General features: G+C 42.4%; 1 gene segment (V, D, J or C); it reads left to right on the plus strand.

Moving 5' to 3' along the window:
• Positions 1-455: 455 nt before the first annotated feature.
• On the plus strand, positions 456-20,317 carry LOC104552634 (T cell receptor beta constant 2-like). The segment is given in 8 exon segments: positions 456-528; positions 918-1,226; positions 11,037-11,045; positions 13,276-13,311; positions 17,577-17,912; positions 18,284-18,301; positions 18,644-18,750; positions 19,957-20,317. Coding segments are annotated over 8 exon segments (885 nt in total).
• The last annotated feature ends 2,645 nt before the right edge of the window (positions 20,318-22,962 follow it).

The raw sequence follows: 22,962 nt of genomic DNA on the forward strand, positions 1-22,962 counted from the left end.
AGAATGCTCAGGCTGCTCTGATGTCTTTCCTGGTCCTGACTGACATTAATTGCTGCGCTCCTAGTTCTGCGTAGAGAAAAAGAGCCCCCATATAATCAGGAAAAAAAACCCAAACAAAAAACAGTCATGGCTAGGAGACAGAGGGAAAATGCAAAGAACCTATGTATCCTTTTCATCTCATTCCTCCAGCTCCCAAGGACTTCAGAAGACAGTGAACTTTAGGGATTCATCTGCCTTGCACACATTCAAACTCCCACATAACCTCAGCACAGTTATGCAACCTACTTCTCCCCCACCCTTCATCTCTGCAGGGTTATAGTTTCCTGTGATTGTGTACACCATCCCCAAATGTTCCCAGACAACCAATCCTTTCTCACGTTTCATCTCCTGACCAACCCCAATATGTCATATCCTCACTTGGTTCTTCCTCTTCACCTATCTCTGGGAAGCTACAAAAGGCAGGAAAGGACAACGGCTTTTTCCCTATGGTTCCCTCCTGTTTCTTTGTCGCCATGCTGGCCCCTATGGGTAAGTGAACTCACCTCTGAGCACCTACATTGATTTCACTGTTGCTGTCCCAGCTGTATACTCAGTTGCTAGCAGAATTCCACTCCTCAAAGCTTTCTGTGCTGAGGATGAGCAATGAATGACGTGGGAAGGAATCCCTGAATCTGGCTGTATATTTTTTCTTCTCTGCACAGCCCCCAAATGGTTCCTTTATTTGGACACAAACTGCCCAGGAATGTTTCTTGCCTATCAGAGAGAGACTGTAAACTCACCCGATGATCTGAAGAGCTGTTCCATCCCTTCTGCTGCTCCCTAGCCTGTCCTGTTCCTTCTCATCCTCTTCTCTACCAACCCACAGTTCATGTTTTTCCATTTTTCCCCTCCTCAACATTCCTTCTTTTCCCTTCCAGTGTTGGCTCTGGAACAGTCACCAGATGTAGTGATACGACAAGACCAACCCGTGAATCTGAGCTGTTCCAAGAAGAAATCCTCCAGCACAGCCATGTACTGGTACAGGTTGCCTTTGGGGAAGGACTCCAGGCTGATCCTAGTGGCTTCTGTATTTCAAGGTGCTAAAGCAAATGTTGAAGAGGATCTTCAAAGCCGTTTCAAGAGCAGTGAGATACTAGGAGACGGGATGACCCTCTTGATAGACCATGCCTTTCTCAATGACTCCGGCATGTATTACTGTGCTGAGAATGAAACACAGTGGCTAGGCTGCTGAGGGAGCTGAGCATAAACCTCCCCCTGCACCAAAGGGACCTGCTTTCCTCCTCATTGGTGCTGCACAAGCTAAAATGATTCCTTGCCACTCATTACCTCCTCTGTTTCCTAGCCTTCCCTTCCTCCACATCTCAGACTCTTCTTGCCACCCATCTCCTCCTTGCTTTCCTCTTTCACTCTCATTTACATTATATTCACTTCTGTCAACCCTCCTTCTCTTCTCCTCTCTGCCTCTTTCCCTACCTGCTTTCTGTCTTCAATCTGCACTCCAGAGACTTCCTTTCATGTAACTACAGCCAACCCTGCTCATCACTCTCACCATCAAAAAGAAAGGATGTTAGCATGAGAAATTTAGATAAAGGCAAGGCCAGACTGATGGGGCAATAGTGGGTACCAAGTGGGAGCTGCCCATATGCTGCTCTGTTACAATAACCTGTCTGAAATTATCTTGTGGCCAAGGGCCACGCAGCAAAGCACGGGCCTAAAGGCTGCATTGCACATGCAGCATGGCACGGCACAGGCCTACATTAACTCAGGTTAACTGTTATGTGGATCACTAAATTCCTCCAGGTCTCTGAATCAGGATTGCTGCCTTCCATCCCCTGATCCACATATAGTTTACCTTTCCCAAATATATAAATTACAGGGTAGGTTGGATAGCAGCTGTACAACTAATTGAAAGTTTTCTGAAAAATTAGAGTGTTACCTCTGTCATAACACACAGCAGTGTGCAGCACAGGGTGTCATGGGGCAGTCCATGGGGCAGGTTCACACACTACAGATTCCCATGCTAACACATGGAGCCCTAAGCTCACTGCCCAACAGAGCAGGCATGGCCTGTTCAAGATCATTAACTCCTCAAATACGTACTCTGCAAGGCTCCCTATGCACTGTCCTGCCTCTTGCCAACTGCACATTCCAGGGAACGTCATGGGAAACTGAGACCCTTTCCATGAACGCATCAAACTCAGCTGGCATGCTGGGTGTGGTGTGAGGTTTCTTCCCTGCACATTTTATCCCATCTTCTTTGTTCTTTTCTCCCTTTTCTTTTGAAGAATCGGGGGTCATTCCTGAATCTCTTGTAGGCAGCACAGCACAGGTGCTCTGTCAGGCCTCTGTAAACAGTGAGCCTCACTTCCTGCCTGCAGTCGTTTCCCACAGCCTTGGGTTGGTGAACAAGGTTGCACCTCATATAGAGAAAGATGACTGTATTTTTCTCCATTTCTGTCTAGCCTCATCCTGCTGCTCTTTTGCAGAATACTACATAAAGGAGAATATCAGTTCTTCTTTAGCATGGAGAAGGTAAATGTGCACCAGCATATCCCATGGTGAATACCCATCTCAGAAATTGCTCCATGTTGAAGTCTCCCAAGAGGAAGTCCCAGTGCAGAGCCAAAGTCAGCCTTTTCTCTCCTTGAGATCTCCCTTTCAAGGAAGAGAAGAACATTCACAGAACTTTGTTGTGATGCAACACAAGGTCAGTAGCCTTTCCCATACTTAGCCAACACAATAGCAGCACTGGTAAAAGCAGTTTAAACATTGCAGCTTGCAGCGTTGAAAGTCTGTAAGTATGAGAATGACTAGGGAGGAGATTCAGATAAGGAGCACAGACAGAAACATGTATTCCTCATCTCTCTTGCTCTTCCATTAATTTGGTGCCTCTTTGTGCATCCTTGTGTCATGTACACACTCAGGCAGACACACAGGCCCATCGTGCTCTTGTGATAGCACCTCCAACACTTGTAACCAGATTGTATGGTTACCAATACAGGTATTGTGTTGAGAGCAAAAGAAGACATTAGAGAGTAGTATTGTTCTTTAGTAGAACAACTTGTGTGCGAATCAATTGCTTGAGTAGACAAAGGCTGGAAGAGAAGGGAAACAAAGAGAAAGAAATAAAGGAAATATACATATATAGGATGGTGTAGCATCACTGCCTGCATATGTATTGGATTTGGCTGGGATGGAGTTAACTTTCTCTATAGCAGCCCTTGTATTTTTTATTTGTAAGGAGAAAGGTGCTGACAACACACCAATGTTTTGCTACTGTTGAACAGTGCTCCCATAGCATCAAGACTGTCTCTCTAAACCTGCCCTCCTACTCCTGCTCCTAAGGCTGGTAGGGTGAGGTGGGCAAGAAGTTGAGAGGGAACATGGCCAGAACAGCTGATCTGATCTGACCAAATGGATAATCCATACCATATGATTTCTTGCTCAACAATAAAAAGCTGAGAGAAAAGAGGAGAGAGGACATTTGTTTATACAGTGTTTGCCTTCCATAGCAATTGCTATGTGAACTGAGGTCTGAAATTCCAGGAAGCAGATGAATGTTGCCTGCTGATGGGAAGTAGAGAATAAATCTTTTTGGTTTCCTTTGCTTCTGCATGCAGCTTCTTCTATGTTGAACTGTCTTTATCTTGACCCATGAGCTCTTTTTTCATCTTATTTTTCCCCCTCCATGTCCTTCTAATGAAGGAAGTGATAGGGGGGCTTGGTGGGCACCTGGCAGCCAGATAAGTTCAACTCACCACAGGATGTGATTTTACACATCCTTTCATCATCTTATTCTTTTGGTCCACAGATGTGCCTTGGAAAGAGACTGTTGCATAATTTTAGGGGTTCATAGTCAAAAGCACTGAATGTTTATGAAAAGAACTTCCTAGTGTCCCTAAACCAAACCTATAAAGCTCAGGTGGTCTCTGTAGTTCTGCCAGCTTCTTTGTAGCTGCTTCATCTGTAAACTCTAAAGAGGAATTCAGGAATGACATGATATGATCACCACTTTCCTGTGAAATTTAGAGAATCACAGAATTTTAAGGATTGGAAAAGACCTCAAAAGATCATCTAGTCCAACCCCTCCGCCAGAGCAGGACTATCTAGAGTAGGTCACACAGGAACTCATCCAGGTGGGTCTTGAATGTCTCCAGAGAAGGAGATTCAACAATCCATCTGGGCAGCCTGTTCCAGTGCTCCGTAACCCTCACAGTGAAAAAATTCTTCCTCATATTTCTTTGGAACCTTTTGTGTTCCAGTTTATACCCATTGACCCTTGTCTTATCATTGACTATCATTGGCGCCATCCTCCTGACACCTGCCCTTTACATGTTAGTAAACATTAATGAGGTCACCCTCTTCTCCAAGGTGAAGAGCACCAGCTCCCTCAGCCTTTCATCATAAGGGAGATGTTCCACTCACTTCATCATCTTGGTGGCCCTGCACTGAACTCTCTTCAGCAGCTTCCTGTCCTCCTTGAACTGAAGGGTCCAGAACTGGACACAGTATTCCAGATGTGGTCTCATGAGGGCAGAGTAGAGGGGGAGGAGAATCTCTAATTCACTAAGAGATCTCTAATCTCATACCCCTTCTAATACACCCCAGGATGCTGTTGGCCTTCTTGGCTATGAGGGCACACTGCTGGCTCATGGTCATCCTGCTGTCTACCAAGACACCAAGGTCCTTTTCCCCTACACTACTCTCTAACAGTTCATTACCCAGCCTGTACTGGTACATGGGGTTATTCTTTCCCATATGCAAGACTCTACACTTGCCATTATTGAATTTCATTAGATTTCTCCCCACTCAACTCTCCAGTCTGTCCAAGTCTCATTGAATCGCAGCACAGCCTTCTGGTGTGTCAGCTGCTCCCCCTCGTTTAGTATCAACAGCAAAGTTGCTGACAGTGCCCTCTGTTCCCGCATCAAGATCATTAATGAATATATTGAACAGTACCGGTCCCAGCACCGACCCCTGAGGGACTGCACTAGATAGAGGCCTCCAACTAGACCCTGCCCCACTGATGACCACTCTCTGCCTTCTTCCCTTCAACCAGTTAACAATCCACCTCACTACCTGATCATCCAGCCCACGCCTTCTCAGTTTTAATGTGAGGATTCTGTGGGAGATGGTGTCAAATGCTTTGCTGAAATCAAGATAAACCACATCCACCACACTACCACCATCTCTCCACCTGGTTCCATCTTCATAAAAGGCTATCAGGTTGGTCAAACATGACTTCCCTTTGGTAAAGCCATGTTGACTGCTCCCAATGACCCTCTTGTCTTTTAAATGCCTGGAGACAGCATCCAGGATAAGTCATTCCAACACCTTTCCAGAGATGGTGGTCAGGCTCTGACCAGTCTGTAGTGACCTGGGTCCTCCTTCTTCCCCTTTTTTGAAGACTAGACTGACATTTGCTCTCCTCCAGTCCTCAGGCACCTCTCCTGTTCTCCACAACATACTGAAGATGATGGAGAGTGGTTTAGCAATGACATCCGCCAGCTACCTCAGCACCCATGGGCTCATCTCATCAGGGCCCTTGTATTTATGCACATCCAGACTGCCCAACTGATCCTTAAACCAGTCCTCATTAATCAAACAAAACTTCTCCTTTAACCTGACTTTCTCTGGAGTGTGAGGCTCCTAAGGACAGTCTCCAGCAGTATAGACAGAAGCAGAGAAGGCATACGGTAACTCTACCTTCTCTGTATCCTCTGTCACCGGGTCACCTGCCTCATTCAACAGTGGGTCTACATTGCCTCTAGCATGTTAGAATATTAGTTTTATCAGCAATGTATTTGAAGAAGCCCTTTTTGTTGTCCTTGACCTCCCTTGGTCAACTCAAATGAGACTTTAGCTTTCCTAGTTGCCTCTCTACAGTCTTATATTCATCCCAAGTGGCCATCCCTTCCTTCCATTATCCTTAGACTCTCTTCTTCCACTTGAGTCTGCCCAACAGTTCACTGTTTAACCATGCGTGTCTCCCGGCTCCCTTGCTTGATTTCCTACCCACTGGGATGCTCTGATCCTGAGCCTGGAAAAAAGTGATCTCTTAACAGAGACCAGCTATTTTGGGCCCCTCTATCCTGTAATACTCTATCCCATGAGATGTCCCCTAGTAATTGCTTGAAAAGGCCTAAGTTGACCCTTTTAAAGTCCAGGGTTACAATCCTGCTTGGTATTCTGTTCCTACCACACAAGATCCTGAACTCCACCATCTCGTGGTCGCTGCAGTGAAGACTTACTCGACCTTCACCACCTCAACCAGACCCTGCTTGTTCATGAGTACGGGATCCAGTAGTGCTCCTCTCCTAGCTGACACATCCACCATTTGCAGCAAGAAGTGATTATCGATGTACTGAAGGAACCTCCTGGACTGTAAGTGACTAGCTGTGTAGGTGTCTGGGAGTTGAAATCTCCCTCACTAAAATGACATGATTGTCAGAAAATGTGTCCCTTAAATGTCTCCTGCTTGCATATTTTCACCTTTCCTTCTTGTCTGAAGTTTCATATAGCTTGGCCCATGAAGCTTCCTATGAAAGACACGGAAATAAAAATCAAGAACCTGTTTCTCTTCTCTTCTTTTCCCTCATTTGAATTCATGGCTTACAAGGCCCTTCCTTCTGACAGGTTACAGATGAATCAAGTGGGATGAGACTGGTCCCTGCTGGCACAAGTTGAAAATTGCCTTATGAATATGCCCTGTCAGCACCACATAGAAACATTGTTTCAGAATTACAAAAATTATTTGCTTGTTTTTCGAAGACAGACACCATATGGAATAGTGACAGTAAGGACACTAACATAGCTGTAGGTTGGAGAAGGAGAGGAAAAATCTTAAATTTACTCTTAAATTTAATCTTAATTTTTAGCACAAAGGTTTTAGACTCTGAATAAACAGTGCTGAGATCAGAGGCAGACCAAGACCAAGGCAGGCAAATAATCATAGAATCACAGAATCATAGAATCATAGAATGGTAGGGGTTGGGAGGGACCTTTAGAGATCATCTAGTCCAACTCCCCTGTAGAAGCAGGTTCACCTAGATCAGGTCGCTTAGAAACATGTCCAGGTGGGTCTTGAAGACCTCTAAGGAAGAAGACTCCACATTCCCTCTGGGCAGCCCATTTCACAGCTCCCTCACTCTCACAGTAAAATAGTTTTTTCTTATGTTTAAGTGGAACATTTTGTGTTCCAGCTCCATCCAATTACCCCTTGTCCTGTTGCTAGATACCATCGAAAAAAGGGATGCCCCAACCTCCTGACACCCACCCTTTAGATATTTATAAATGTTAATAAGATCTCCTCTCAGTCTCCTCTTCTCCAGACTAAACAGTCCCAGTTCCAACAGCTTTTCCTCAAATGAAAGATGTTCTAGTCCCCTGATCATGTTGGTGGCCCTGCGCTGGACTCTCCAGAAGTTCTCTGTCCCTCTTGAGCTGAGGAGCCCAGAACTGGACACAGGACTCCAGATGAGGCCTCACCAGGGCAGAGGAGAGGGGGAGAAGAACCTCCCTTCATCTACTGGCCACATTCTTCTTCTTGATGCATCTCAGGATGCCATTGACCTTCTTGGCCATGAGGGCACATTGCTGGCTCATGTTTAGCTTATTATCAATCAGGACTCCCAGGTCTCCCTCTGCAGAGCTACTCTCCAGCAGGTCAATCCCCACCCTGTACTGGTGCATGGGGTTGTTCCTTCCAAGATGCAGGACTCTGCATTTGTCCTTGTTGAACCTCATGAGGTTCCTCTCTGCCCAACTCTCAAGCTAGTTGAGATCCCACTGAATGGCAGCACAGCCTTCTGGGGAATCAGCCAGTCCTCCCAGTTTGGTGTCATCAGTGAACTTGCTGAGGATACACTCTGTCCCCACATCCAGGTCGTTGATGAAGATCATGAACAAGACTGGACCCAGGACTGATCCCTGTGGAACTCCACTGGCTGCAGGCCTCCAACTCGATTCTATGCCATTGATCACCCTCTGGGCTCTGTCATTCAGCCAGCTCTCAAGTCTTTAAAGCCAACAAGTCTTTAACTTCTTTCTCTTCCACCCAAGGCAAGTCCTCTGCTGTCCTAGCCAAACTATCATCAAGGCTTCCCAAGGGTCGGCCTTGGCTCTAAAGACTGAAGCAAAGAAGGCATTCAGTACTTCGGCCTTCTCTGCATCCTCAGACACCAGGGCACCCTCAGTGTTTAGCAGCGGGCCCACATTGCCCCTCGCCATCCTTCTGCTGCTGTTGTACTTGAAAAATGCCTTATTACTGTCCTTAACATCCCTGGCTAAAATTAATTCTAGAAGGGCTCTAGCCTTCCTAGTTGTACCCCTGCATGCCCTAGCAATGTTCTTACACTCTTCCTAAGTGGTGCTTGAAGATTGACCAGCTCTCATGGGCACTTCTGTCTTCTAGAATCATATCCCATGAGATCCGTACAAGTAGATCTTTGAAGAGGCCAAAGTCGGTCTGCCTGAAATCCGGGATCAGGATCCTGCTTTGCGTCCTGCCTCTTCCACACAGGATCTTGAACTCTACCATCTCATGGTTGCTGCAGCCGAGGTTGCCTCCAACCTTCACATCCCCAACCAGGTCCTCCTTATTCGTCAGTATCAGGTCCAGCAGCACACCCATCCTCATTGTTTCCTCGATCACCTGTGACAGGGAGTTGTCGTCAACAATTTATAGGAACCTCCTGGACTGCATGTGCTTGGCTGTGTGGCTTTCCTAGCAAACATCAGGATGGTTGAAGTCCCCCATGAGGACCAGAGATTGTGATCGTGAGGCAGCTCTCATCTGTTTGTAGAAGGCCTCATCCACTTCCTCCTCCTGATCAGGTGGCCTGTAGCAAACTCCTACAACAATATCACCTGCCTTGCCCTGCCCATTAATTTTTACCTATAAGCACTCTACCCGCTCCTCATCCCCACCCAGACACAGTTCAGTACACATTAATTGCTCCCTCACATAGAGAGCAACTCTACCTCCACGCCTTGTCAGTCTGTCTTTCCTGAACAATACATAACCCTCCATGTCTGTGCTCCAGTCATGGCAGCTGTCCCACCACATCTCTGTGACTGCAATGAGGTCGTAGCCCCGCATCCGCACCCACATCTCCAGTTCCTCCTGCTTATTCCCCAGGCTGCGTGCATTGGTGTAGAGGCAGCGCAGGGGCTTACTCAAACACACAGGTTTCCCTGGATGGGTGCAGGAGGTTCCTCCCCCATTTGGCTCTTCCTCAGGGTGGTCAGCCTTCCGTATCTCAGCCCAGTGTGCAGATGAAGGACACTTATCATTGCATTCTCTGTCCTGCTCTGTTTCCCAGCTAGAGGGGACAGCTTGTTCTATTTTGCTTCTCCCCCCACCTCCCAAGTACCTTAAAGACCTCTTTATTAAGTTTGCTAGTCTACTCCCAAATATTCCAGTGACCTTACAGGAGAGATGAATCCCATCCCATCCTATAGTGTAGTGTCCACTGTAGTGTCCCTGTAGTGTCCAAGGAAGGATCCATTGTCAAAGAACCCAAAGCCTTCCCGCCAGCATCAGTCTCACAGCCAGGAGCTCACTAGGCTGATTTTTCCATTGCAGACTAGCCCTTTATCTCTAGTGAACAGGATAGAGGAGAAAATAACCTGAGCCCCTCTACCTTTTACCTGCTCCCCCAAGGTTTTAAAATCCATCTGGATCCTGGAGATGTCATGCCTCATGACATCATTCATACCTACATGGAACACAAGTAAGGGGTAGTAGCCTGTATCCCTGACGAGCCGTGGCACTCTCTCCGCCACATCCCTGATCTTTGCTCCAGGCAGGCAGCACACCTCTCTTGACTCCCTGCCTGCTCCACAGATGGGTCTCTCAGTGCCCCTTAGCAGCAAGTCGCCCACAACAAGCACGCGTCGCCTCTTCCTACAGTGTCCATTACCTATTGCAGGTGGAGCAGCTGATGGGTTGTTTGGTGAGTTTTCCCCTTTTGGAACTTGCTCATCGAAGTCCTGTGTCACCAGTGCCTCATACTTATTTGTAGTGGGCACTATGGAAGGAGGGCTTTGAAAATGAGCCTTTGTCCTTCTGTTTTTTTGTAACCAGGGTTGTTAGATTCACTGGAGGCTTGTACCTGATTGCGGAAGCCTCCATCTTTCTCCACCTCTGCCCTTCTAATACTACAGAGCCTACTCACAGTTTCCTGCAGCTCTTTCACCAGGCCCTACAGCTCCTGAACACATTGTTGCCTCAGAAGCATAGGTCCCTAGCCAGCCTAAACACTCCCTGCACTCCACCTGGACTGAAGCTTCTCTACTAACTGGCTCTGTCTGGGTGGATGCATTGACCTTCAGCTGGGTTTTGTCCACCTGAGCCTTGGCTTTAGTCCTCAGGTGAGTGCTTGCCATTTCTCTAGGTTCAAGCTGGGGCACTTCTCTGACTTCTGTTTCTCTAAGTGGGCAATGTTGTTCCCTGCCTGCTCGCCCTGCCTGTGCAAACTGCCGCACCAGACCTAGGTGCCGTGTCATTCCTTGTTTGCTGGCCCTGTTCGCTGCGCTCCTAGTCACTCGTGCTCCCTGGGGGACAATTAAACCCCCTGCGGTTGCTGCGGCCCCGCCTCCTGCAAGACCGTCCCCCTCGCAAGAGCTGCCTGGTCCTAGCGGCTCTCGTCGCTTTTCCTCCACTCCCCGTGCTCCAGAAACCCCTGGATTACCTCAATTGGACCCACAGCCTCAAATAAACGAGCCTTGACTCTACTGTGTGTACCGCTGATGATATCCCACTATTAGTATCATTATTTAGGCAGAGCCATACAAATAAAATCCTAAATATATTTTTTTTAAAAAAAGACAAATGTCTGCAGTCATTCCCATAATTAGTGACTTAAGCACACAGTTTTGCTATTGTAGAGAGTGGATACTAATGGGATAGCTGAGATCACCTGTTCAATATCTTGCCTTATGTCGTATGTCTTGTCATATGTCTTGGTGCTAAATATTTCCCTTTTGTCTATGTTTCTCAGTCTCTTCCCTGGGACACTAACAGCTGTTTCCAGATGAAGAGGGTATATCAGAAATTATGGGTTTTTCTGTGATTTTCTTAGTAAAATTACCTTGTTTTGAAGGACTGTGTCCTATACATACAGCCTGGTTTTTACATCAAGACAGACAGAAGTGAAACCATTAAAAACATGTTTACTGCTGATATTTGTTCACATCACTGACTATGTCTTGACCTTTTATATGAGTTGACTGGGCCAGGACGGGCTGCATATGCCTCAGACCTAAACTGGTTTGTTCATATGCCTGTCTTTCCTTGTATTGTCTCAATATGTACTGGTACACACAGTCTCACTGACACAGATCTTTCACTGTTGTGAATTCCATCATACCTGGACAAACTTATGTAGGAAAAGAAATATCTCCTTAGGGAAGGAGATCTTGTATCCTGTTACAAGTATCTTGTTACCTGTCACCACCAGTCCCCACCCCCATCAGTCTGTAAAATACTCTTAATCCTAAATGAAGCCTTTTCATATTCAGGGTCACAGATATCTGGGAGAAATTTTGATTTCTGTTTACTGTAACAAGGCAGTCAGAGGAATACAAACTCACAAGCTCAGCATCCTACTTCCCTCCCTTTCAGAGCAGCTATGACAAGTGCAGCACAGACCAAAGAAGATATTCACAATTAAGTCAGACTACAAACAGAGACACCGGTCTGTAGCAAGCCAAACTCTTTCAATACAAACCACTTACTGTGGGCATGAAATCTGTTTATCATCCTGGAGCAGAAGGAAAAGAGAGTGGGAAGGAAAGCATCATGAACGCCAATCATGAAGTTACCAAGTGAAAAGTAAGTATACTTAAAGCCATCAAACAAAGGGAAAAAACCCACTTTGTTTATAGGAAAAAATGTTGATATTATAAATTCAGGGATAATGGATACACTAAGAGGTAATTGGACTCTGATACAGAAACAACAATGGTAGAGGAAAGATATGGCCTGTGGTTCCCATACCAATCTTTCCTTGTTACTGGGTGACAAAAATTGGAGGGTGGACCTATGGGTGGAATTGTTTTTGTATGAGGTTGTATCGTTGTGGGGACAGGGGATCCACAATGATACATTCTTCACAAGGCCTTTACAAAAACCTGTATGTTCGTAGACCTTGTGAGGGTGTGTTAAGACAGCTACAGAGAATTCTGCAGCACAGTGGTCACATTCTGTCTTGCTTTTCTTGACAGACCTAGTGTGCTAGGACTTACTTTGATTGTCTGAGTACCAAAACCACCCTCTCTGGAAAATAAGCCAGGATATTCTGAGACACCAAAATAATTTTCAGCAAAGCAGTCAAACTATGTGAAGCGGAGAATTTGTATTTTTTCCTGATGTGAAAATGTTTGTGATAGACCACAAAATGGTTCTTTACTAACATGACAGAAGTGTTAGAAAAAGAATTCTGACATGTAGCATGTATGTCTAAGAGGCACTATATAAAATATCTTGGGGTTTTCTTTTAAATAATCCTTCAGTGTCCACTGATTGACAGAGCACAAAGGTTTTCTCTAATTCTTCTCCACATTCACTACAGTTCTTCCTGATGGATATCAAGGGTTTGTTTCAGACCAGCCAACTCTTCTGAACTCTACTTGTGTATATTACTTTTAAGTTATCAGAAAACTGAATGGGATCCTGGAAGATTATTCAAGATGGCTGGCCTGCCATTGAGGGGAAAACAAATGGATTTGGTTTAGTCCAGTGTCACAGAGGCAAACTACCTATATGAAAGGGCACATGGGTATGACAATGACAAAGTAATTATTATTTGATTATTAACTCCACAAGTTATAGAAAGGAAGGCTTCACAATGCTTAGAGCAGTAAGGAAGTAAGAAGGCAGTAAGAAAGCTCTAGCTGTAGAGGAATTATATTTCTAGATGACAGCTTCTGACACTTTGGATACATCTGTATGGTTTCTACATCTGCAAAATGAGAATAGCATGTAATATCAATGAGATAATATGGAGATTAAAGGTTGTGAAAAAGCTTGAGGTGAAGTGTAGACAATAACATGATTGAAAAACTCTTGAAAATGCTTTTATAAATGCTACAGATTATACAACAGGATTTTAAGCTGGTTTTCTTCTAAAGCCATTCATACAGAGATTGGGAGATCTTTGGGATTCTAGATACAGCAGACATTTCTTAAACTTCTGCTTGCTGAAGTAAGCTGCAGTGGATCCCTTTTAAAGTTTATGATGCAACACTTTGTCACTGTGACCAACAATAAAGTGACTTTCGGTGATGGCACAAAACTTACAGTAATGGGTAAGAAATTTTTTTATTTTGTCTTTTAAATCACTTTTGATCTCAGGTCTTCTCTTCAGAGAACATTTCAGCCTTATTCTCCCTGTCATTATTAAACAGATGTTTTCCTAATGTACTAGTAATCCACTCTATTTTGGTGGTAGGGACGCACATTTCACTTTGGAGAACTGAATGAATGCATTTTCAGTGAATGAAAAGTTATCCATAGAGTAGAATGAGGAACAGATTAAAAATATGTGCATATCATAAGTATATTGTCTTAATAAATTGAAATCTGCAACAATGACTGTTCCCAAAAGCATAACTATTCTCCTGGGGCTACAGGTGCTCAAGGACAGGTCAATGAAAGGTTCTCTGAAGAGAACTGAGTTACAATTACCCTTTGGACAGATCTAGAAAACAAAATCAAGACTCTAGAAACTTAAATTATTTTGGTTCTTTTTAGGGTAATCTAAAGCATGTGTTAGCTCAGATAACTGGGAAAAACAAATATGTGAAGTAGCATTTTAATTGACAAAATGGAAGCCAGAGATAAATACGCAACTTCACAGTAAGCAATACTAATAGCTTCCCGATAAACAGCAGCTCTTTAATTCCTTGTTATAGAAAACAACTCTCAACAACACAGCTTTTTCCACAACACAGGCTCATCAGGATGGTGATAAAATTAGGACAGCGGTTTTACTATTTCAGGATAGATGTTAAAAGGCCACTGAAAGCACAGAAGCACAGTATGTGGTTTATCTGAAATAAAAGTAACTCTCACAGAAAGTTTATCTCTGGGCCATACTTCTAAATTTGGACTCTCTCCAAATCCAGGAGAAAACAAGGCTGCTTCAAACATGGTAAATGATGGTGATCTATCTCTCCATCTCATTGTACTGCTCCTGGAGTCAGAAGAATTGATGCCTCAGGCTTTTGTATCATACCATTCCACTGTAGAGAAGATGACTACAAGTGATAAAATTCAATCTCCATAGGAAAAAATGATCAGCACATTTTTTTGAAAACCAGTATGAATCTGATGTGTCAGAGATGATAAAAATCGATTCACTGATTCCTCATTAATCATAGTCAATTATGCTGCTAACTTTAATTTCATAGCTAAGACAACAAAGATAAGAAAAGGAGAGACTTCCTCCCAGGGAATGAGAAAGGATGTTTATCAACTCCTACAATACAGATGGTGGCCCAGAATCCTGTTACAAGTTATTTTGTAAGGAAAAAACCTTCCTTTTATTTTACAAGAAAAGAATATTCATGATGCTGAAAGGAAATGAGGAAATTAAGGAAATTAGGCTGCTTACTTGAAAATAAGCAAAGAAAATTACTCTTTCTACATATGAGAAATATTTTCTAATAGTACACCTAGATAAACAGATAAATGTACTATAAAGAAGCGGTGAAAGCTGCCACAACAGAATCACCTGAGCCTGAACTGAAAAAGAAAGGCCCTGGAGGAGGTATTTCTGAGATTCATCACACAGACACGATGATGTTCCCTTACAGACATTTTTTTTTTTTTTTTTTTTTTTGGGAGACCATATATTAATGTATTTTGTGTTTCTTCTTTTGCTGGTACTGCATGAGGGGAAGGTTAGTCCATAGTTTTGACTCTGAGGACTGAGAGTAGAGAAGAGGTTTTCCTGCAGCTGCAAAACAGTGTGAATAATGAAAGACTGTACTTTGGCAGTGGGACAAAGCTCACTGTATTAGGTAAGATAAGTCAGATTTTCATCATATGTGTGATATTGGTTTAGGGGATAAAAAGATTGTAATTAACAGCAGAATACATTTTTCATACAGCCATGAGGACAGGATTAATGCATTGCTTATTAAAATAAGTTGTGCTATAGATTGGAAATGAAAGATCCTTCTCCAGTCTGCAAGTTTTTGCAGTTCATCTATGTAATAATTAAAAGCAGTATTTCAGAGGTAGAGTCTGGAATCTTGTTGATTCTTGCTGTTATTTGACTGTGAAGTTGCTTTGAGACCCTGGCTTCCTCTAACGGTCCTTTCCAAGAGTTCTAATTCTCAAAAAGGACTATATTCTTTTTCTCTCAGTACACTTTTGTCCTCTATTCTCTTATTTTTCCCCCATTTGCCTTCTTTGCCTTATCCCCTCCCAAGAAGAGATTTAATATCACCTACACCAAGGGATTTTGAAATCACCAGGCAAAATAACCGTTTCCATCTGCTACTACCACATCTGATAGCAAGCTCTAGAATACACACTGATGCCTGCTACTTCAAACAGTACAATGTTAAGGAATCAAGTGGATGTCAAGAAGTGCATAATGACACTGAAGATTATAATCTGATTTTGTACAGCTGTACTTTTAACCTGTACTGCTTACCATTGGAGTTGGCACTGTGCTTATAGAGTTATAGGTAAGTCAGTGTGATTAACCTAAGTGTTTAATGTGGAGGACACTTGAAAATTTCCTTTGAATCAATGGTAAGTAGTATATACACAGTATATATATGATAGTGACAGATAACAAAAAATTGTGAAACTGACCTTGCCATGATAGGAATGAAAAGACTGTGGCACTTTTTCTTGTTGGTGGATGAAGAATGTGTTACAAGGAATGCATGAGTTTATGCATGGAAGTGATTAAACATTGTGACAGTGTCTACCATGAAGACTATGGATGATCAGAACAGAATGGGCTGTTGATCACACGTTTTTTCTCATTATCTCTGCTCTTGCTTGTACCGGTCTCCTTTCTCCATTTCAAGCATGTTCATACATGCTTGGCAAATTTCCAGTTGTTCCCTCTGCCTTTTTCACCTGCCTTCCTCTGTCTTTTTTTCTTTTAGTCTGTTAAATCTCTTTAATTTTTCTTTTATGTCTTCCCTATCGGTTTCCACGTCTTCGCTCATTAGCCATTTAGACTGTGAGACAATGAACTTATGTCAGAGATACTTTTAGGATAGGAAAACAAATCGTAAAGCCAGCTACTGGAAGTGAGTAGTAAAAGTGGTCAGACTCTCCTACTATGCACTGGAAGAAAAGCAGAGCAGTGCTGAACCTTCTAAGGAGTTATCTCTGTTACTACTTCATTACCTCTTCTGAAGTCTGTACAGGCTCACAGAGAAGCACCCCAGGGATCTTTGTAGAATATGTACTCACAGTCATAATTATGGCTAGTAGTTGAAAAGAAACACTTTGACTTAGGGGCCCAACTCTATGCAACATGTAAGTTTCTGCTAATTTTCTACACTCTAGAAAGGTGGGAGTGATCAGAAGAATATTTACAATTTATAGTGCCTTCACACCAAAAAACAGTAAAAATTTTCACTTTGACTCCATAGTTCACCCTGCATTTGTTTCCATGTGCACTCTGCAGACCTGGTGGGTTTATCATACTAGATGAATGAAAAATGTACTCTAAAAAAGTATATAGAAAAAGGTGGCTTTTAGGGTCACTGCCAAGCTTCTGAGTAGCATCTCCATGCCTTATACAACCTTTTGACTGTACACATCTATTGTCTTTAGTCTTATATGTAGGTATTAAACACTTTAGGACAGGGGACAACTTTTGTTTTATAAGGGTATAGAATCATGCATCATTTTGGGAAGATGTGTAGTTTAGGATGAAGTTTTCTTATACTTAGGATAATTAAATGATAAACAATATAAAGACATACTTCATAGTCTTAAATAAGGATGGCAAGTTAAAACCTAAAGCAAAACTTGTCACACGCAGATTAAGATTACCTATCTAAAGTGTTTATTTCAGACAGAGAGAAGGATTAGCTCCTTCCTTTCAAGCTACCTCTTGGACTGTGGGGTTCAAGTAGCGTATCACATCACAGTATAATTCTGCAATAACTATCATGTCTTATTACATCTCCAGGAATGCAACACGGTCAGTTAAAGATGTTTGTGTCTCGTAACATGGACTCTTTATCTATTTGCACAATATTACAAATACAAGCCTTGTAGCACTATTGCATACTTTTCTCACCTGTTTGCTCAGTGTCTTTTCAGTTTTCCTATTAAGACAGAGGAACTACTAGAAATTCAAACACTCATGCATTTCTATAGGCAAACCTTTTATGTCTCTGTATAACAAATGAAGATAAATGCTTTTAATTTCCTAGTGGCTACCTATCTAATAGATATTAATCACTTAAAAGACAGTTATTGAAAGGACAGATATATCAGGTATTCCACAGCACAAATACAGTATTATTTTAAGGGGTTTTTGACTGAAGATAGTAATGGAAGCTCTGGGCCATATTGTTTTCCATTTCAGGGAAGAATGATGAAATCATACCTCCATCTGTGGCCATCTTTTCTCCATCAAAACAAGAGATCCAACAGAAGAGTAAGGCCACACTTGTATGCCTAGCCTCTGGCTTCTACCCTGACCACTTGAAACTGGCCTGGAAGCTGAATGGTGCTGAGATGTCAGAAGGGGTGGGGACTGATGAGTTTTCCACATGGAATGGGAGTACCTACTCACTGACCAGCAGATTGAGGATCTCAGCCCAGGAATGGTTCAACCCTTTGAATCGTTTTGAGTGTGTAGCCAGTTTTTTTAAGAATGGAACACAGGAATCTATGTACAAATTAATCTATGGTGATGCTGGTGAGTAAAAACTGTGTATCACTACACTGTACAAAAGTGAAACCACAAATCAAAAGGGTAGGGATTATATATAGGTATACATAACTTCTATACAGAGTGTAATTATGGCACATGTATGTAAATTTGTAGGTATTTGTATATGTCTCTTCATATTCCTGAGCCTCTGTAAATATGTTACTACTACACATCTATAGTTTTTCAAGGTTTCTTCAGATTTTCACTGAGAAATCTCTGAGTATAGTAAAATATACAGTACAGCAAAAGAAATAGGATAGTAAAATGAATTGGACACTGTATTTCAAACTGAAATTTCTAAAATTTTCATTCTGTTTGCACTGAAGCGTGACTTTCAGTTAATTTTTGTCTTTCAGGTTGTGCGCTTACAGAAGGTATGTGTGTCTACTCAGAGGCAAATATATGTATGTGTTTTAATTCCAGTTTTACTGACACTAAGTACAAGATGCATGAGATTTCTGCTTTAAGATTAACTTTAACTTCTTGATCTGATTTGTATGTTAGAATAAAACAAAAAAACCCCAAACCCCTTTGAGAGGGTTGTATGTGCATGCTGTATGTAGCAGTATTTTAGGTTTTTAGCTCTTCTTTAAGATTCGCTTTTGAAATAACTGAACAAATTGTGGAACCTTTTTATATCAGGTAATTTCCTCTTTTTATTTTTCTTTATTTCATAATGGTGATAACTCAACATACAAATTATTTCTGATTTGCAGAGTCCTACTTGTGGTATGGAAATTCTGTGAAGCTTACATATCTCATTCTCTGTGGCAAAGCCTTGCTGTATGCAATTTTGTTGAGCAGTGTGATGTGGACAGCCAAGGTAGGCTAGCGTGTACTCATTAGTACAAGGATCAGTGAACACAGACTAAATCTACTCTCAGCTGTAGGGTTCTCCATATGTTCTGCCTGGCTTTGTGCAGGCTAGTTTGAAAAATCACAAGTAAGAGATTTTCTGTTATTGTTTTTTCCTAAAATTCAAATAAAATCAGCACTAGTAGAGGAATTCCTTCTCAAAATACTCTTTAAACACATGCAAAAAGATTAGAACTAAGGACAATTTCTCCAGGAAGTAAAGAAGGGAAATATCAGCTATATCACACTTTACCTCCAGTCCATGTTTTTTTTGGATGTAATCGGCTGTCTGAGCTGTAACCGCATATGGCTGGCTGATGTACAATTTTTCATCCACTACTATTTCCCAGTCCTCCTCTCCAGGACTGCTCTCAAGCCATTCATTCCACTAGTCTATACTGATACTAGTGATTGCCCTGATCTAGGTCCATGACCTTGCATTTGGCCTTGTTGAACTTCATGATGTTCATGTCAGGCCCACTCCTCAAGTCTGCTCAGATCTTTCTGGATGGCATTATTCAAGCATATTAGCTGCACCACTGAGCTAGGTGTCATCCACAAACTTGATGTCAATGCTTTCAATCCAGTATCAGTGATACATTGATGAAGGCATTAAATAGTATTAGTCCAAATACAGATTCTAGAGGACACCACTCATTCCTGGCTTCCACTTGGACCTCGAGTCACTGACTATAACTGCAACTAAAGATGGTGTTTCTGTAAAGACAGGTCCTTCCTTATCCACCTAACTGTCCATCCGTCAAACCTATATCTCTCCAATTCAGCAGCAAGAATATCATGGGGGACTGTATCAAAGGCCTTACAGAAGTCCAGGCAGATGATAGCTTCTGTAATGGAGTGCAGTCACTCCATTACAGAAGGCCACCAGCATGGTCATCTAACACACAAAGTTGTTTATAAAGTTATTAGTTCAGTATATAAGTAAAGGGTACAAGTTCAGGACACTGCCTTGGTACAAAAAGGAGAGAAAGCATGGAGATACAATATGGTCACTAAAGTTAACTCTCTCAGGAGACACAACAGTTGGGAAAGTATTTTGGTAAGTATGACCTATTATTTCCTATAGTATTTGTTCCTTTTTTCTTGTGATTTGTTTTTTTGGGTTCTTTTTGGTTTTATTTTTTTTTGTTAATTATGGTTTGTTTTCAATTAGGCTGGTGGGAAGTTGTACAGAGAATGAATGAAGAGTCCTCTTCATGACGTCAGCAGGAGCACAATCAATTATACTTTCTTGTTTTCCATAGCTAAGAATCTATGCTTCTATCTAAAACTTCTGAATATGATTTCTTGGTGATTCTGTCCCCCTCCCATTCATTCCACTTTGTTGTAGTTGCTGCTGGGTTTTCCCTATACTTTCATATCATATTGTATTGTATTGTACAGTAACATACTTTTAAAGTTAACACTTTCTTAATGCTCCATGGCTGAGAAGCCAGCTCCTTGAATTAATAATAAAGTTTTAGCTTCCTTTCCATTCAAGAAGTATGGGTTGTTATGTTTTTAATTTAGTCTTTTGTGGAAACAATATCCTTAAATGTATCTACCAATGATGTGTAGTATCATAAAGAACTCACATTAAAGAATATTCTCTGACAATGCTTAAAGGAATAGTGTATCTGTTATGACAATAAAAGTGCTCACTCAGTAATTACACTGTGAACCAACAGGGCAACAGAGGGAGGGGCTTCAGAGACTTGCACGGGGAGAGTGAGCTCCCGGGCAAGCTAGCAAGCAGACTGCATGTCTAAGGCTAGTTTCTGGGAGATCCATAGTGTACAAGTGTGGATTCCACTATGAGTGTGGGTGTGTGAGGTAACTGGAGGACTTGAGAGCTTAATGACTGCAAAACTGAGTGTATCTGTCAATTCTCTTTCACCTTCCTTGATAAAAGCTTTTGTTAGCACATGCCAGAGATACCATCCTTCCTGTTGGAGCCAGAATTTGCATATTTGAAGCAACATCTCCCAGAAAATATGTATAGCAGGAATTCTTTCTGGTGGCTGTGATAAAATTGTACCCTGAAAAGGTTTCTCATTAAATGAAGCAGACAGAGCATTAATTACAGGAGAGGAGAAAATAGATTTTGCTGGTTAAGCATCTGATCATTGTATGAATCATAAGAAGGAGGAGGCATGGGTTAGAGATCTCCAATCAAGTGATTCAGAATTCTGCAGAATTAAATAAGAGATGGGCATGAATGTCCAGCTTTATGATTACACTTCATCTGCTGGACTGTGAAATGGTAGCATATATGACAGCAAGTGACCATGTTAAATCTGCATGCCTAAATCCATGGGGAAGAGGATGCTTAACATCAAAACAGATTAAATGAAAATATTTTTTGTTAAGCTTGAAAGAAAGGAAAATAAAGAGAGTGAAGGACTACGAGGGAATGATGACTTGGATCTTCCCTATGGTCCTGGTATTTCAATACTATAGACATTACCTAAGTTAAGTATCATGCTGCATCAACAGAAGCTAGTACAGCTCTTTCAGGGGTGAGGAATCTCTCAGAAGGAGTTTTTCTGGGTATGGTAGATTAGGAAATAGATGTGCCAATAAGGAGGTGGAAGAAAGAACAAGCTCCTCAGTTTTTATATGAAGATCAGCAATAATACTGTATTTTGAAAAAGGAATGTGGTTCACTGTTTCAGGTTAAAAAACTCAACAAAATAGTGCAGTGAAAGGGTTTAACTCAGCAGAGCTTCACCAAGAGGGCTAAAGATGGTGTTTCAGGAAAGACAGGTCAAGAAATGGGGAGACAGTAGGGATTGTGATGGAGATAACAAATTAACCAACTGAATTATTATTAAATTTGCCCTGTGACTAGGACCATTTGGTGTTGTCAAATTAATAAAACTGTGGAGAAAGCAAGCAAGTGAGCAAGCTTAATGGGACAAACTGAAGGGAGTGAGAAGGATGAGACAAGACCAAAGATGAGGGAACTTCAAGTCAAATAACTGTATTCTGGAAAAATATATAACCCTACAATGCAGAACTTCCAAAGGCTCTACTCAATGTTCACTGACTCTACTGGCTCTGTTCTACCAGAAATGAACTATGTCACTGATCAAGTCTTTTCCCCAGAATTAAAATGCCCTCAGAATGAACTAATCATTATGAGTGCCTCCTTTTCCTACAATCTATCTGCCACTGTCATATACAAATTGAATGTGTATCTGAGAAAAAGTAAAAGGATGAGGGAGATTTTGACTGTCTAAGAGTTGGGCAGAGAGGAACCTCATGAGGTTCAAAAAGGGTGAGAGTCCTGGAGAGGAACAACCCGATGCACCAGTACAGGCTGGGGGTTGGCCTACTGGAGAGCAGCTCTGCGGAGAAAGACCTCGGCATGCTGGTTGACAATAAACTAAACATGAGCCAGCAATGTGCTTTCATGGCCAAGAAGGCCAATGGCATTCTGGGATACATCAAGAAGAATGTGGCCAGCAGGTCAAGGGAGGTTCTCCCCTGTCTCTACTCTGCCCTGGTGAGGCCTCATCAGGAGTACTGTGTCCAGTTCTGGGCTCCCCAGCTCAAGAGGGATAGAGAACTTCTGGAGAGAGTCCAGCGCAGGGTCATCAAGATCATCAGGGCTGTAGAGCATTTTTCTTATGAGGAAAGGCTGTGGGACCTGGGGCTGTTCATCCTGGAGAAGACTAAGGGAGGACGTCAATGACTTCCAAGTAATTAAAAGGTACATGTGAAGAGGATGGGGCGAGACTTTTTCCTGTTGTCTCAAGTGATAGGACAAGGGTAATGGACATGAGCTGGAACACATATGTTCCACTCCAACACAAGGAAAAACATTTTTACTAAGGGTGAGGGAGCCCTGGCACAGGCTGCTCAGGGAGACTGAGGAATCTCCTTCTCTGGAGGTTTTCAAAACCCGCCTGGACACGTTCCTGTTTGATCTGATCTAAGTGGTCCTCCTTTACCAGGTGTTGGACTAGATGATCTCTAAAGGTCCCTATTATTCTATTATTATATGTAGAAGTATTAATAAGGAATTGGTAAAATACGTAGAATTTGGAGGGAAAGAGTGGGTCCAAATGAAAGATATTGGATCTTAGAATTTAAATCATGATTCCTAAAAAGTGTGAGGATATTGATGTCAACCTGCAGCACCAGAGAATTAAGTGCTTTACTAATGACAGAGAAA

This window comes from Colius striatus, chromosome 1 (assembly GCF_028858725.1).
Source record: "Colius striatus isolate bColStr4 chromosome 1, bColStr4.1.hap1, whole genome shotgun sequence".
In the NCBI taxonomy this organism is placed as follows: Eukaryota; Metazoa; Chordata; class Aves; order Coliiformes; family Coliidae; genus Colius; species Colius striatus.